The 14,045-nt window shown below is 37.8% G+C and overlaps 4 protein-coding genes across 8 annotated transcripts; 1 reads left to right on the forward strand and 3 right to left on the reverse strand.

Moving 5' to 3' along the window:
• Positions 1–2,100: 2,100 nt before the first annotated feature.
• Positions 2,101–2,789, reverse strand: LOC106341122. 3 transcript variants are annotated; one of them, XM_013779942.1, is made up of 4 exons: positions 2,682–2,789; positions 2,540–2,601; positions 2,259–2,407; positions 2,128–2,165 (listed from the first exon to the last, which is right to left on the reverse strand). In XM_013779942.1, the coding sequence occupies exons 1-3, from the start codon at positions 2,737–2,739 to the stop codon at positions 2,288–2,290; spliced, it is 240 nt and encodes a 79-aa protein (XP_013635396.1). In that variant the 5' UTR covers positions 2,740–2,789; the 3' UTR covers positions 2,128–2,165; positions 2,259–2,287. The 3 variants fall into 3 exon arrangements, with proteins under 3 accessions (XP_013635395.1, XP_013635397.1, XP_013635396.1); XM_013779941.1 differs by having other exon boundaries at positions 2,101–2,407; XM_013779943.1 differs by having other exon boundaries at positions 2,101–2,457.
• Positions 2,790–3,269: 480 nt separating this feature from the next.
• LOC106343040 (beta-amylase 7) lies at positions 3,270–7,219 on the reverse strand. Its single transcript, XM_013782154.1, has 11 exons — positions 6,987–7,219; positions 6,189–6,725; positions 5,879–6,118; positions 5,509–5,586; positions 5,225–5,428; positions 4,959–5,153; positions 4,729–4,893; positions 4,023–4,283; positions 3,715–3,933; positions 3,426–3,645; positions 3,270–3,334 (listed from the first exon to the last, which is right to left on the reverse strand). Exons 2-11 carry the CDS (start codon positions 6,597–6,599, stop codon positions 3,291–3,293), a joined length of 2,037 nt encoding a protein of 678 aa, XP_013637608.1. The 5' UTR covers positions 6,600–6,725; positions 6,987–7,219; the 3' UTR covers positions 3,270–3,290.
• Positions 7,220–8,010: 791 nt separating this feature from the next.
• On the forward strand, positions 8,011–10,608 carry LOC106340394 (rop guanine nucleotide exchange factor 4). Its single transcript, XM_013779276.1, has 7 exons — positions 8,011–8,366; positions 8,445–8,561; positions 8,657–8,799; positions 8,887–8,961; positions 9,032–9,337; positions 9,783–10,127; positions 10,383–10,608. Exons 1-7 carry the CDS (start codon positions 8,093–8,095, stop codon positions 10,503–10,505), a joined length of 1,383 nt encoding a protein of 460 aa, XP_013634730.1. The 5' UTR covers positions 8,011–8,092; the 3' UTR covers positions 10,506–10,608.
• Positions 10,609–10,690: 82 nt separating this feature from the next.
• Positions 10,691–13,755, reverse strand: LOC106337404. Of its 3 annotated transcripts, none has more exons than XM_013776505.1 (7): positions 13,647–13,755; positions 13,329–13,522; positions 13,191–13,240; positions 12,051–13,086; positions 11,860–11,972; positions 11,607–11,778; positions 10,691–11,535 (listed from the first exon to the last, which is right to left on the reverse strand). In XM_013776505.1, the coding sequence occupies exons 2-7, from the start codon at positions 13,471–13,473 to the stop codon at positions 10,958–10,960; spliced, it is 2,094 nt and encodes a 697-aa protein (XP_013631959.1). In that variant the 5' UTR covers positions 13,474–13,522; positions 13,647–13,755; the 3' UTR covers positions 10,691–10,957. The 3 variants fall into 3 exon arrangements, with proteins under 3 accessions (XP_013631959.1, XP_013631958.1, XP_013631957.1); XM_013776504.1 differs by having other exon boundaries at positions 11,860–11,969; positions 12,051–13,089; XM_013776503.1 differs by having other exon boundaries at positions 12,051–13,089.
• Between the last annotated feature and the right edge of the window lie 290 nt (positions 13,756–14,045).

Raw genomic sequence — 14,045 nt, forward strand, 5'->3', positions numbered from 1 at the left:
AACTTTGAATATTAATTAATATGATTTCAATTTTAATTTTAATTTTATATTTTCGAATTTAAATTTCAAAAATTTTATTTTTAAAAAAAAATTAATATTTTTTACATTCCGAGGAAATTAATTATATTTTTTACTCGATCGATCGATGCGTTTTTGGACATATATCCATCGATCGATCTGTTTATAAAAAAACGTTCGGAATATACCGAGGGACACCTTTCCTCTGAATATATCGAGGGACATGTTCCTCGGAATATACCGAGAGACATTTTCCTCGGTATATTCCGAAATTTTTTTTATAAACGGATCGATCGATGGATATATGTCCAAAAACGCATCGATCGATCGAGTAAAAAATATAATTAATTTCCTCGGAATGTAAAAAATATTAATTTTTTTTTAAAAATAAAATTTTTGAAATTTAAATTCGAAAATAGAAAATTAAAATTAAAATTGAAATCATATTAGTTAATATTCAAAGTTGTACAAATAAAAATAAAACATTCTGAGTTTTAGAAAAAAAAAACTACGGGTCTGGCACGTCTTTTTTCCCTCAGTATCCTTGCTGTTTTCTTGTAGTGAGATAGTGATTTGAAATTTTTCTTTTTTCTCTTTGGATAATATAAGGTACAAGATTTATATAGAAGGAAGGGCTTGGTCAGTGAGCGAGAAGTATATATCAGCTTGTGACATTATGGCACTTCCCATAAAACATTTTTACTTTGACTTCATCACTAGAAGTTGAGTTCCAATGGAACATTATTGGCCTATTAGACTTCATAAAAAAAGCAATGACATCATCTTTGCCGTCCAATGGGGCAACAAATACCAAAAAGGTAGTAACAATATAACATAAACCAGTCAAGTCATTTTTAGAAACTGATTATGATGTTATATGATGATCTTCACTTATTTTACAGGCAAAAACTATAGGAAGAAATGGAACTGGATATGTACTTAAGTGTTGGAATTGTGAAATTCCGTGTCCAACTCTATATTGTCCACTTTGGACCTTAGGCAAGCCTGCATGGTTGTACTTTTGGTTTCCTTTCCAAAATGCCTCGTACTAATTAGAGTTGGACATCTCTTTATATATTAGACACTCCTTGTCTAATTCTCCAATGTGAGACTTAGTTTGTTATCTCACATTCTCCTCTTCAAACTAACGATATTCATCTCCTGTCCCACAACTGACTTTCAGGATCTTTTGACTTGATCTCTGCCACACACACCTCCCAATCCTGACTCGATGGGTCACGTTCCTACTCGAAGGGTATTTTGGTCTTCTTGCAGATTTCTCGTCAACCACTCTGATACCAATTGTTGGAATTGTGTGAGCCCATGTCCAATTCTATATTGTCCGATTAGTACGATATTGTTCACTTTGGGCCTTAGGCAAACCTGCATGGTTTTACTTTTGGTTTCCTTTCCAAAAGACCTTGTACTAATTAGAGTTGGACATCTCTTTATATATTAGACACTATTTGTCTAATTCTCCAATGTGGAACTTAGTTTGTTATCTGACATTAAGAACCTACAAATGAAACATGTGTATGATTATATGTTTCATATATTGCAAAGCTGTGGGAAGTTGATGAAGATGAATGTGGAAGTGCCTGAAGGAGCTAAGGAAGTGTGTCCAGAGACAATGGCGTGTCCAGTTAAGGGAGGTCGAATGAGACAATATATGGACGACTCATTGATTCTGTCTCCGAGCAACAAGGGCTCTTGTGAGATGCCTCCACCTTTTGAAGAAGATGAGCTCAAGAAGTTTTTAGAAAAGAAAAAAAGTGTTGAGAAAGAAGTGGAGAAGTGGACTAATGAGTACTGGGAGGAACAAAAGAAGTCTCTTCAACACTGAGTTTTGTATATACACATACACTTTCCCCTAACCAGTACTACTTAATTGAGTATGTATTATACAAAAAAAAAAAATAACAAGTTAATTGTCAAAACATGACAATAGCGACCCATTGATGTAATAAAATGTAACCTCTCAAAGCCTTTGAGATTCTTTTCCACATCAGGGATCCAACGTTAATGTACCATGTAATATGTGACAGTGTTTATAATGCAATGCTGAATTTGAACATTAGAAACAATTAAACAGGCCATCCGATAAGTATTGAGCTCAAAAGGAAGAGTCATACATAGAAGTTCTAAACCTACAAGAAGAATAAAAAAAACAGAGGATAGCTTTAAACTGATTTCTTCAAAATGAATTGACAAAGATCAAAAATGAAGAACAGTTTACATACAAGTGAAAACAAAAAAACAGGATCTTTTCTCAATTGTCTAGCTCCATAGCTTGAGCAGCTTTAGCTTTAGAAGCAGGAGTCAACTTAGTCTTCAACTTCTTCTTGCCAACTGAGAATCCACCTTTCTTCTTCTTACCACTACCATCAACCTTTTCACACCAAAATCAACCAACGACAGATACCATACGCTAACTCTAAGCTTCAGACAAGATTTCAAAACATATATGAACTAAAAATTAGACATAATAAGCGATAAAGAGACAGAGGAAAAGGTGTTTTACTTTCATCTTGTTCTTGTTGGCCTGAAGCTTCTTAATTTTCTTATCCTGTAGTTCTTTCTCCTCTGCAAATCGAAAATTTAGTTGAGAACGTAGATAGACACATGCGTATTTGTACTGATAGATTGATTAAAAAGAAACGTACTTTGGAGATTGTACTCGTGTTGCTTCTCTCTCTTGGCTAAGTTATTCTTCTTCGACATTCTTTCTCTACTTCCAATCAAACCTCTGCTTCTCAGGCTCGAACCAGAGGCGCCTTCTATATAAACCCTAGAGATTTAAACGAGAGCGACAACTATGGAACTTTATGGGCTTGGATATATTAATGTATACAACATAGGCCCACTAAACTAAAACAAAGCGCATAAGCCTCAACATAAGCCCACTAATCCGAAAACAAAAGCTGAGAAGTCGGAACGCTGTCGTTTTTAGCCTTTCGCACGAGGCATAACTGTTCCAACGACCTTCCTCAACTTCTTCAAATTTGCATGGGACTGAATGTCAGTCCATTATTAACTAATGATAATAAATCTCAAAATATGGAAGTAACAAATATGTATTAATAAGTACTATGGCTAACAAATATCAGATGATATAAGCCAAAGCCACATGAGGCTTTTTAGTAATGTATCTTTCTCTTAATTTTTTAATAAATAAAATTTACAAGAAAATATGCTAAACTGCTAGAATTAACAACATTGACAGTGGATAATCTTAGCTCATCTTTTTTTTTTATTATGAGACAAACTAAACTCTACACCTGTTGATGATGATGCTGATGATCCATTACAGCTCCCCCTGTAGCAGAGACAGAGAGAGAGATTACAATTTTTCAGAGACTTGAAACAATAATGATGGATGATGGGAATGTGATTTATCTTTAACTTACCATGAAGTTTTTTAACAAACCGGTCAAACTCAACAAGGTTATGTCCTTCCATAAGAGCAGGAACGAGCCTACTGTATGCAAACGATGACAAATGCCTTCTATCTGGATCGTTTGGAAACTTGACACTCTCCAACATTTTGTTAAACCCAACTCTATCATGGCAAGGAAGCGAGTTCTCTCTAGCTATCGGCGTATCCGTATCCCACGCAGCGTTAAACACCTGCAAATATATAGAGGTGTCAAGAGATGGAACAAAAGCTTAAAACAGATTTTTTTTCTTATTCTTTACCTGCCAAGCAACTGCCTCAGGCTCTCCTAATGCTCCTGAGAAATCATCCGGACGGTTCAGAACTTGCACTTCCCCCGACACAAAACTCAAAGCGGCGCCATGCTTCTTCAGCGTAGACGCAATCTCAGCGTAACCATCTCGGTTGCTCGGGTTGTAGAACCCAGCGGTTAGCTCAGCTGCGTGGCTTGCTGTTCTGTACCACCAGTGAACGTCTGGGAGCTGTGTTTTACAAAGCTCAATTATGATTAAAATAAAAAAAAAAAGTCTTAAAATGGGATTAGACAAGTATAATAAATCAATAAATTCACCTTGGCGGCGATGCAGCTAGTGTCAAAGACTAGTTTAGCGAGGGAGAGGACTTTGTCAGCGTGGTCTATCAAAACCTGTGAATACCATTTGAGAAAGAATCTCCCGTAGAGGCCGTCGTAGTCACCTCCATCGCAGAAGAAACCGGTTCCCTGCGGTTGGGAGTTGTAGGAGCCGGCGTTCTCTGGGCCTCGAGCCCAAAACGGGTGCCCTCTTGATTCTGCTGCTTTCCTCAGGCTCTTCAGGAGATACTTGTCATAACACTGTACCGGTGCAACAGAATGGTCATTATGTTGAAGTGGTAATAGTCTAGCTGTGAGGCTTGGCTGTCTCAAGAATATTTAGTCCTAAAAACAGGCCTAGGCGGCAAATCGGTCATAAACAAAACAATTTTCTTAGAATCTGATTTATACGAGTCAAATCGGTTTAAATCGATCTAAATGTGTTCAATTAAGTACTAGTGTTAATATAATCCACAAATTTGTCTAATTTTTCTTTTTGTTTTGTATATATAATTTTGATAATTTATCAAAATAATTTTATAATTAAATCTAAAATTATATAGTGTAGAATATAAATAAAATAAATCAATAATTTGTTAACTACTAGGCCTCGAATAATCCGCCTAATTGTTAGTCCTCTTTATGTGTGTAGTTACCGCCTAACCATTTCTCGAAGATTGTTTAAAACTGATGAAAGGAAAGATACCTGAAACTCTCCAACACCTGGATAACGCCACCCATGCTTTATGGGACAAGAAGGATACCGTAGCTCTCCACAAGGGCCTAGTCCAATTTCAACCATAGATATGACACCATCCTCTACGAACTCGGCAAGTTCTATCCGGAAACTTCTCATGTAATCAAAGTACACCTAAAAGCATGTAGAAAATCATTAGGTGTTCAAGAATCCACTGACAGATAGAGACAAAAGTATACCTCAAGTGCAGTTCTGCCTCTTAGAACACGTTCCTTGTCTATACCCCAAGAAAGACACTCAGGGTTTCGTCTACCCTCTCTATCAGTGAAATAAATGTCAGGATTGGTTCTCCCTATCTCTGCCACCCAATGAGGAAGTGGAATGCAGACATCATCACCAACATTGCCTCCACATTCATGAAAGGACATCAGAACCTAAACAAGAAGGAAAAGAAAGTGAGATGCTTATACAATAACGCAACAACAAGCAGACATAAGACAGAGACCTGTATCTTAAGATTAAGATCACGGACTATCTGAAAAAGCTGCCTATAACCATTCCAGTTATATTCCTGAGGTGAATGACACTCAGCTATCCCCCACCAGCAATCCACTTTAACTCCATCTACCTGGATTGACTTCAATATCCTCAAGTGCTTTAGCAGTCCGTCTCTATCAGCCAGTTCACACTTCATGTTGATAACCCCTAGCTGTTGACGTGGAGAAGGAGATTTAATCAGTAAGGAGAAAGTTCAGGATAAGTAAAGGATAAAGATTCAAAGTTGCTTACTGGTAACATCACATAAACCGGAACATAAGGAGTACCAGAGAAATCTTGTTCTGTCATATTTGGAGGAATCTCGAGAATCTACCAAACACAAAACGTGGAAAAGAATCATCAGAGTTCAAGTTTCTATTTCATACTCCCTCCGTTTCATTTTAAGGGTCGTTTTGAGTTTGTGCACACAGATTAAAGAAACAATTAGTTTTGCACATTTTCTATATAAAAACACAATTACCTATACACCTAACCATATTTCAACCAATAGAAAAATAAATTGCTGAATAAAATTAATAAATTTTGAAAGTACCGAACATTTTTTTCTACAATGACACTTAATATGAAACGAAAGGAGTTTGTAATAGTGCAGTGGAGCTACCTGTTTAGAGTTGATGACATCGACCGAACAACCAATAAGCCCATCAGCCTTGTTTAAACTGCCAACCAGTTCTGAAGATTGTACATCATACGGCGATGGAGTAGGTGCGAAAACACCTTTCATACGGCACGTGTTGAGCTCCGTTGGACTTCTATGCCCAGATAACGATCCTCCTCTAAGTGCAGGAGGTGAAGACTGATGTGCTGATGAACCAGCAACAACCGCAGGAGGCTTTGTCCCCTAAACACAACGAAAAACGATTTAGCATCTGCTTGCAAATGGATTACAAACATTACTAAACATCACTGACCTGAGACTTGGATGGGAAAGTAGTTCCATCAGGGAGAACAACCCACCCAGCTTCCCTCGCCAAAGCGGCGATAACATCGTTAATATCAGCTCTCACTCTAAGATTATAGTTCCCATGCCTTCTTAACCCGCCTAGGATCCTTGCGGTTATAGCTCTCCGATGCCTCTCTCTCAGCTTAGTCCTTTCCTTCTCTTCGACCGGTCTGCTCCTGCGGCTTCCCCCAGGAGTGTCGACTTGGTCTTGCATCGACGACTGCTGAAACATAAACTCGTCGTTACTACTCCCCGAAGCTGCGTGTGATCCTCTGTTCCGTCGATCTCCGTCATCTTCCTCCTTCACGTCCGCATCCATCTCTTCTTCCTCTTCATCCTCTTCGCTGGTTCCAAGCAGCTTCTGCGTATCTGTTACCATAACTTAAAAGCCTTGCTCCTCAAGAATGGTCTATTGGTGTAAAGCTTCGATCTTTTGAATACTCCACGTGTACGTATGCCTACTGGACGATGAATCAGCAAAGTATTCCTAAACTCACCACAAAGCCTACAAGACAAAAATTAATATCAGCATTTTCATAAAGTCGAAAACTTTGTGAGGAAAAAAAACAGAGTTTTAGTGTTCTGTTCATGGGGAATTTCAATTTTTAGACATAAGCACAACATCTGGTCCTAAGAGAGTAAATTTCTAGCTCAATTCTCTCGAAAATGGTCCGAATGGGAGGAAAGTGTCGGTCTTTCTGGGAAAATCGATGGCTAATACTAAAAAAGACTCGAACTTTAGGAGCCGATCGACAATTTTACGGACCTGTTGGTGTCCACGGGAGAGGATAAGAAGACGGTGGATCTCTCCGGCGGGGTGAAAAAGGGCGGATCCGGGAAGGCGCGTGGAGGAGCGTGCGGCGTGAAATTGGAAAAGACGAGGTTTCACGCGTGTGGAGCGACTCAAGCGTGTCTGGGAGAAAGGAGGTGTGTGTGAAGCTAAGGGTTTGGCACGAACTAGGCGTGTGTGTGTGTGTGTGTGTGAGGGTGAGGAAGAGCGGAGAGACNCCGTCACGAGATTTCGATGCTCTTCTGCGGCACAGAAGGCTCTCCTGGTTCAGTCACGTGACTTGCCTGACCCGGTCACAGTTCTCGTGATGTGATAGTCTAGTATTGTAGTTTTCACACAGTATCGATAAACTACGTGATGTTTTACACTGTTTAACGTGAAATGCATCCTGTTTTAAGAAAAGCAAAGGAAAACGACTTTGACAAAACAATACATGGCTTAAAAACCTCTCTTTCGTCCCGTGGGTTTACGTTGAATACTCTTTGACCAAACAATAAAAAACGTTCAATAGTAAAAAACTTGCATTAAAGTTTACAAGTGAATGTTACAAAAAAAAAAAAAAAAAAAAAAAAAGTTTACAAGTGTCACTAAAAAATGTTGCAAATCGAAATATAATTCTGATAAGTTAAAATAAAACTTGGAAAAATCGCAATAAATGTAGATAAAACTTATATGAATTATACATTGACAAATATTAATATGAAAAATATGAAATGGCGATATATTATGCTACAAATATGATGATATATTATGCTACAAATATGATGATATATTATGCTACAAATGGAGATATATTATGCTACAAATGTTGGACATGATGGACAACTTTGAATGATATACTTACACCTAACGCATACATAGTAAACCTTCATTATGAGATTTGATTAGCTAAATGTGGAAGGCACGTCTCTCCCCACAATCAGATCAAACACACTCCGGAGATAATCATTATTTTATCAGTTTTAAATTTTTAAAATAATAATATTAATTCGAGGCGAAAGTGGGGAGCCTCCATGTCTTAACATTCATCACGTTCATTAGAGCCAACGAACATTGAAACTCGATCATTACACAGAGTCTCGATGGAGAGCTCACCGAGTTCCGACCAAAACGAGGTATCTGCCTCTGAAACTCCGACAAGCTCCGTCTCTTCACCGTACCGGAGAACATACTCAGATATCTCCGGTTTATCTCACCGGTTCGACGTTCAGAGCTTCTATAACCGGCCGTCAAACACAAACGCCGTTGTCCATGAAGAAGATCTCTCCGAAGACGCCGTGGAACCAAAAGATAACGTCGACGGCGATGGAGAAGATCATGATCGAGACAGTGACGTTGACTCTGCAGAAGACGCAGGTAACTACTCTTTAGAAAAAGATTGAAACTTTTATCACTCTGTTTCATTTCGATTGATTCAGACTTTTGTTAGTGCAGAGCTGGAGATGATGAGGGAAAGATTCGCGAAGCTGTTGCTCGGTGAAGATATGTCGGGAAGTGGGAAAGGAGTTTGCACTGCTGTTACTGTCTCTAACTCCATAACTAATCTCTATGGTTCGTTCGTCTTCTTAATTTCATTTTTTTTTTTTTTTGTCTCCTTTGCTCTGTTTTCGAAAACAGAGTATTTGATAATGGGTATTGTTTTGCAGCGACTGTGTTTGGACAGAGTTTGAGATTGCAACCATTGAGTACAGAGAAGAAGGATCTATGGAAACGTGAGATGAATTGTTTTATGTCTATATGTGATTACATTGTTGAAGTTGTTCCAAGATCTCTTGGTAATAATGTTGAGGTAAAAACAACTACCTTACTTGTGTCTCACGCAACCTAAAAAAAAACCCTTTAAAGTTTGATCTTTTTTTTTGTTCAAAATTTTCAGATAACGGAAACAAAACTAAGATCTGATATTCTCATGAATCTTCCTGCTTTGAGAAAACTCGATAATATGCTCATGGTAAGTTGAATACTGGAAATAAGACACATTGATAAATCAAGATTCACTATTTGACTTTGAATTTTTGTAGGATATATTGGATGGTTTTACGGAGAATGAGTTCTGGTACGTGGAGAGAGGAAGCTCATCAATGAACTCTAACAATGGTGGTAGAGATTCAGGATCGTTTCGGAAAGTTGTGGTTCAACGGAAAGACGAGAAGTGGTGGCTTCCTGTGCCATGTGTTCCTGCTGAAGGTTTATCAGAAAATGAACGGAAGAATTTGCGTCACAAACGTGACTGTGCTAATCAGATACATAAGGCTGCATTGGCCATTAACGACTCCACTCTTAATGACATGGATATTCCTGACTCTTACCTCACCACTCTCCCAAAGGTATATTAAAAAATCGGTCTAAACAGTCAAAACCGAAATGATTTTTTAAAAATCCTATTTATGTAACCTTTTGGTTTAAATTGGTTCAAATCAATTTAATTTGGTTCACGTCGATCTAAATTGATCTAAACCAATTAAACGAAGTAATATAAAAGTGAATTATGACTAGTTTAGTTATATCGTCTTCACCATCAATTTATCTATAAAAAAACTATGATACATTTTAATTTTGCTTATTAATATAAGTTCACAAGTTTATTTGATTGTTTCAATATATCAAAAATTTAATATTTCATCAAAATAGTTTTTTAATCAAACACATAATTTTTCCTATACAAAACGCTACTAACGATTTTTGAAACGTTGTTATTAATCCTATATGATAACATTATGTACATGTGAAAATGTTGTAATCAATAAGGTATTTTTGTTCTTTTTTGAATAGAGTGGGAAAGCAAGTGTAGGAGACGTGATATACAAGCAACTGTGCACAGCTGAGAAGTTTTATCCAGACCAGCTTCTTGATATCTTGAAGATTTCATCGGAGCATGAAGCGCTTGAGCTAGCTGACAAAGTCGAGGCTTCACTAGTTACATGGAGGCGTAAGACCGGAGGGTTGGCTCACTCTAAATCCTCATGGGACATGATGAAAGATATGGGCGGCGACGCTGGGAATGACAAGAACCACATTCTCGCAGCTCGAGCTAGGAGCTTACTGTTCTGTCTGAAACAGAGATTCCCTGAACTCTCTCAGACCTCACTTGACATCTGCAAGATTCAGTATAACCGAGTGAGTAGTCCTCATAGAACCTTTTTACATTTTGTTTTAAGATTAATATTATTTGATTATCAAATATTCTAGGTAGGCATGGACGTTTGGTTTTCATTCTTTTGGTTTTTGTGATATAGGAATCGTTCGGTTATTTATGGATTTCGGTTCAGTTATTTTGGTTTTCAGTTCGGTTCGGATAGCAATGTTAGGAACCGGCTAATATCCTATAAAATTTCGGTTCCAATTTTGTGTGTGTTTTTTTGGTTTGAATAGGATGTGGGCAAGGCTGTATTGGAGAGCTATTCGAGGGTCTTAGAAGGTTTGGCTTATAATGTTGTGTCGTGGATTGATGATGTTCTCTACGTGGACAGAACAGTGAGGAACAGAGATGATTAAGGTTTCAATACTAAGTTTTTCTTCTTCTGAGTGTAATGAGAATACAAAACAAAATGTTTTTGTGTGTTGGTTATGATTGTGTTCTGAATCTTAAAAGGACTTTGATTTCTTTTTGTTAAGCACATCCCTAAATCTCTCATCATTACTTTAAGAACAAGCTGAAACATAATGAACCAAGATGTCACTGGTACTTAAGTTCAAGCCTCATCTTATTCATCCTCATATAACAACAACATACAGCTTAACATTCACAACAGAACACATAACTCTACAGAAAAAAAAAAGTTTTACAGTCTTTGGGGGTATTAAAAGCTGTGACTGTGTGTAATCTGCACAATAAGTAAAACTAGTGCTTGTACATGGAAGTGGAAGTGAAACTATACATAGTAAACAAAGGAGCCTCTTGATGATCATGTGTATCTTTCTGGTAGTGACTGCATTGATGTTTTATTTTACTGGAACAAGTCTGTGCATGTGCTGATAATCTCTTCCAATAGTTCTTCAAGAATTAATTCACCAGTTTGAGAACAGATGCAGCCGATATCGAATCTGAGGTCCATCCAGCATCCAGTCCTAGCCAGATCTTTGCGCACTATCTGGTCCATCGTGTGAGGAGAAGGCAAAGGTAAGAGATGCCAGTAAACCTCTTCTTGCACCACTTCAACAGCATTCTCCATGTCTGGACCACAAAACCTGACTGCTGGTTTGGATAATGAGATCCAAGGACCATGCCTACAAAACTTCATAAGAACTTCATTGATACAGTCAAAGAGCAGTTTCTTATCACTGCAGAAGGTTGTAGAACAGAAGTCTATGTCATCCATTAGAGCCTGCTCAAGAACCTGCTCTGAGTAAAAAGATCTGGCTAAAAGCTCTTCCCAGTTTAACTCTGAGGATGTCACCACTTCTTGAATGTATGCAAGTGCCAATTCTTTATCATCAGTTATAGTTTTGGCATTGTTGTCTTTCTCTGGTCTTGGAGAGTCAGGTTCTTCGAATCTTATGCACAGAGGTTTCAACCTCATTTCAACTAAATGAATCAATAAAAACAAGGTTGGAAACTGAGCTTTGAACAAAACTTTGATCAAACAAACTACTTACCTGCAGAGAACCTTGAGGTACTTGAACTTGTTTCATCATCTGTAAAGAAAGGCTCAAGCACAGACACAGGACTTGATTTTCCTGGCACATCATTGGCATTGTCTTGGCACTCAGACATTTTTACTGAAGAACTTGGTGGTGAACAAGGTGAATGTTTCTCTTCATATGTTTCCTGAGTAAGTATAAAGCAGGAAACATGAGCTTTCCTTTAAGAAAACAATTGAAAACGTTACATGTACACAAGGCTTCAAACCTTGTCCAAGGGTTGTGTGTGCTTATGTTCATCATGAGTTTCAAGCTTATCTTCATCAACATATGAATCTTGGTGAGTTTCAAACTTATCTTTCCCATTGTCTGAAACACCTGCTGGTAACTCATTAAAAGCAGTTAGTTCCAAGGCTGATAAAGAATCAGATCAAAAGAACAAGAAGGAAGAAGAATCACCTGTAGAAGCTGTTTCTTCATGTTTGTTTGAATCCAATCCAAGTGTCTCATAGTAATCTTCTGAACTGCATTCTTGAATATTCGGTTTCTCGGTTATCTGATGTTCAACAACATCACGAGCCATTGTCGACATTCTTGGACTGTGTTCTGGTGTGGAGAACAGAGGGAGAGCAAGGATCTTCCCTAGGATTCTTGGCACTTCCTTATCATGTGAACCAACATCTATGCCTCCTTCTGCTAGCATCTCAGAGAGGTGTTTCTTGGCTGCAATGTATATCCCACACATACTCTTCTTTGAACCTTCATCATTATTAGCTTCAGGCAATATTTCTCCATCTGAAACATCATGCCGCCCGGAGCTAGTCTCTATCTCCTCTCCCAAACAAGAGTTTTGACTCATGTTAGATGATGACAATGCATCTGGATCTTGATCAGATTCAAGTTGAGCATCGCATGGACTCTTTGGAGACTTTAGTCTTCTTCTGATTCTGCTGAGAGTGAAGCGAGAACCGAATCTCTCGTTCTTGGCCTTGTTTCTTGTAGCATGTCTTCCAGGTGATGAAACAAGATCAAAACAACTTGGCTCAGGTTTCAATACTACAATTGTTTGTGGTCTGCTTTCATTTGGAGAGCTTGTCTCTTTGATTCTATGAGAATCTAGAGAAACTGGTGAAGTACCAATGTTTAGGAATGATTCTTCTTTAGAATCATCATCCACAAAGCTCTTGCAGCTCTCTACCTCGCTTTCCTTCTGAGCTATCAAACGCTTTATCAACTCACTGAACTTCTCTTCGGAATCATCGTCATTTATTGAATCAGCATCGCTCTGAGAAGTTCTTGGACACTGATCATCTGGTTTCTTCTCTGCATGATCATCATCACCAGTGATCAAAGCATTGATGTCCTCATTGGTTTTGCTGCAGGTTCTACTTCTCATCTTCTTGTTTCTTGCCTTTGTCCTTCCTCTGCATTCAGTAGTATCACACTTTTGGTGAGTCTTCTCATCAATCTCCTCTTCAATGAGTTTCTTAACACTCTTCTGAAACAACAACAATAACAACAATCTACATCAATTATTATATTCCTCACAATAAAAACAAGTTTAGTTTACAAAAATCCAACAAGAAGTTAAACCAAGACCTCACAGTCACAGTCACAGGTAAGCTGCTTCTCTACCTTAGTCTCAGTACCTGCATTGTAACATTAGCCAACTAAGTGATAATATTTATTTATTTTTTGTTTCAGACACATTTTCTTAATGATGTCTGATGACCAAACCTGTGATACGTTTGCTTCCACGTTTCCTATCCAACAAAAGCTTATGGTTAGATCCACCATGCCTGAGATCAAACATGTTCATAAACAACCAAACACATCCTGTCCCTTCTCTTGATAGATGTCTTGTATAAATCTCTTTCTCCATTAAAAATCCACACTGCTCTTTCTTCTTCTTCTTTCTGTTTTCTCCTCTTCTACAGTCAGAAAAAAACTGTGAGTACAATCAAATAACATACTGTATGAATCAAAACTGATCTTTATATGATTCATTCATGCAGTGTTGATCAGAAAGAAAAAAAGAAGCATAAACACTTTTACCTTTTGAGAATCCAATCCAATGCTTGCAAGAAGAGGAAAAGAGATAGTGCAGATGTAAAGAACTACTAGTGATGGTACCTGACCTGACACACTCCGAGTACTGCCTCCACTGTTAATGAAAATATAATATAATAAAAACTCACGAGACAGAAGCTCGAAGCACGAGAGTAGATGGTTAAAAAAAATGTGTCATTTAGTGGTAGACCCACTTCCCACCAGAAAACAAAATACTCAATTGGAAAATATACAGATTCTTTGATTAAGAAATTTGACAATTGGCATCAATATTTACAAGAATTTATATTATAAACGACAAAAACTCAGCTTACTTAGAACAGAGAAAACCGATCAAAGTTCCATCATTAACGTATTATTGTGGATACAAAACCATCGTAGTAC

This window comes from Brassica oleracea, chromosome C4, assembly GCF_000695525.1.
Source record: "Brassica oleracea var. oleracea cultivar TO1000 chromosome C4, BOL, whole genome shotgun sequence".
NCBI classification, from domain to species: Eukaryota; Viridiplantae; Streptophyta; class Magnoliopsida; order Brassicales; family Brassicaceae; genus Brassica; species Brassica oleracea.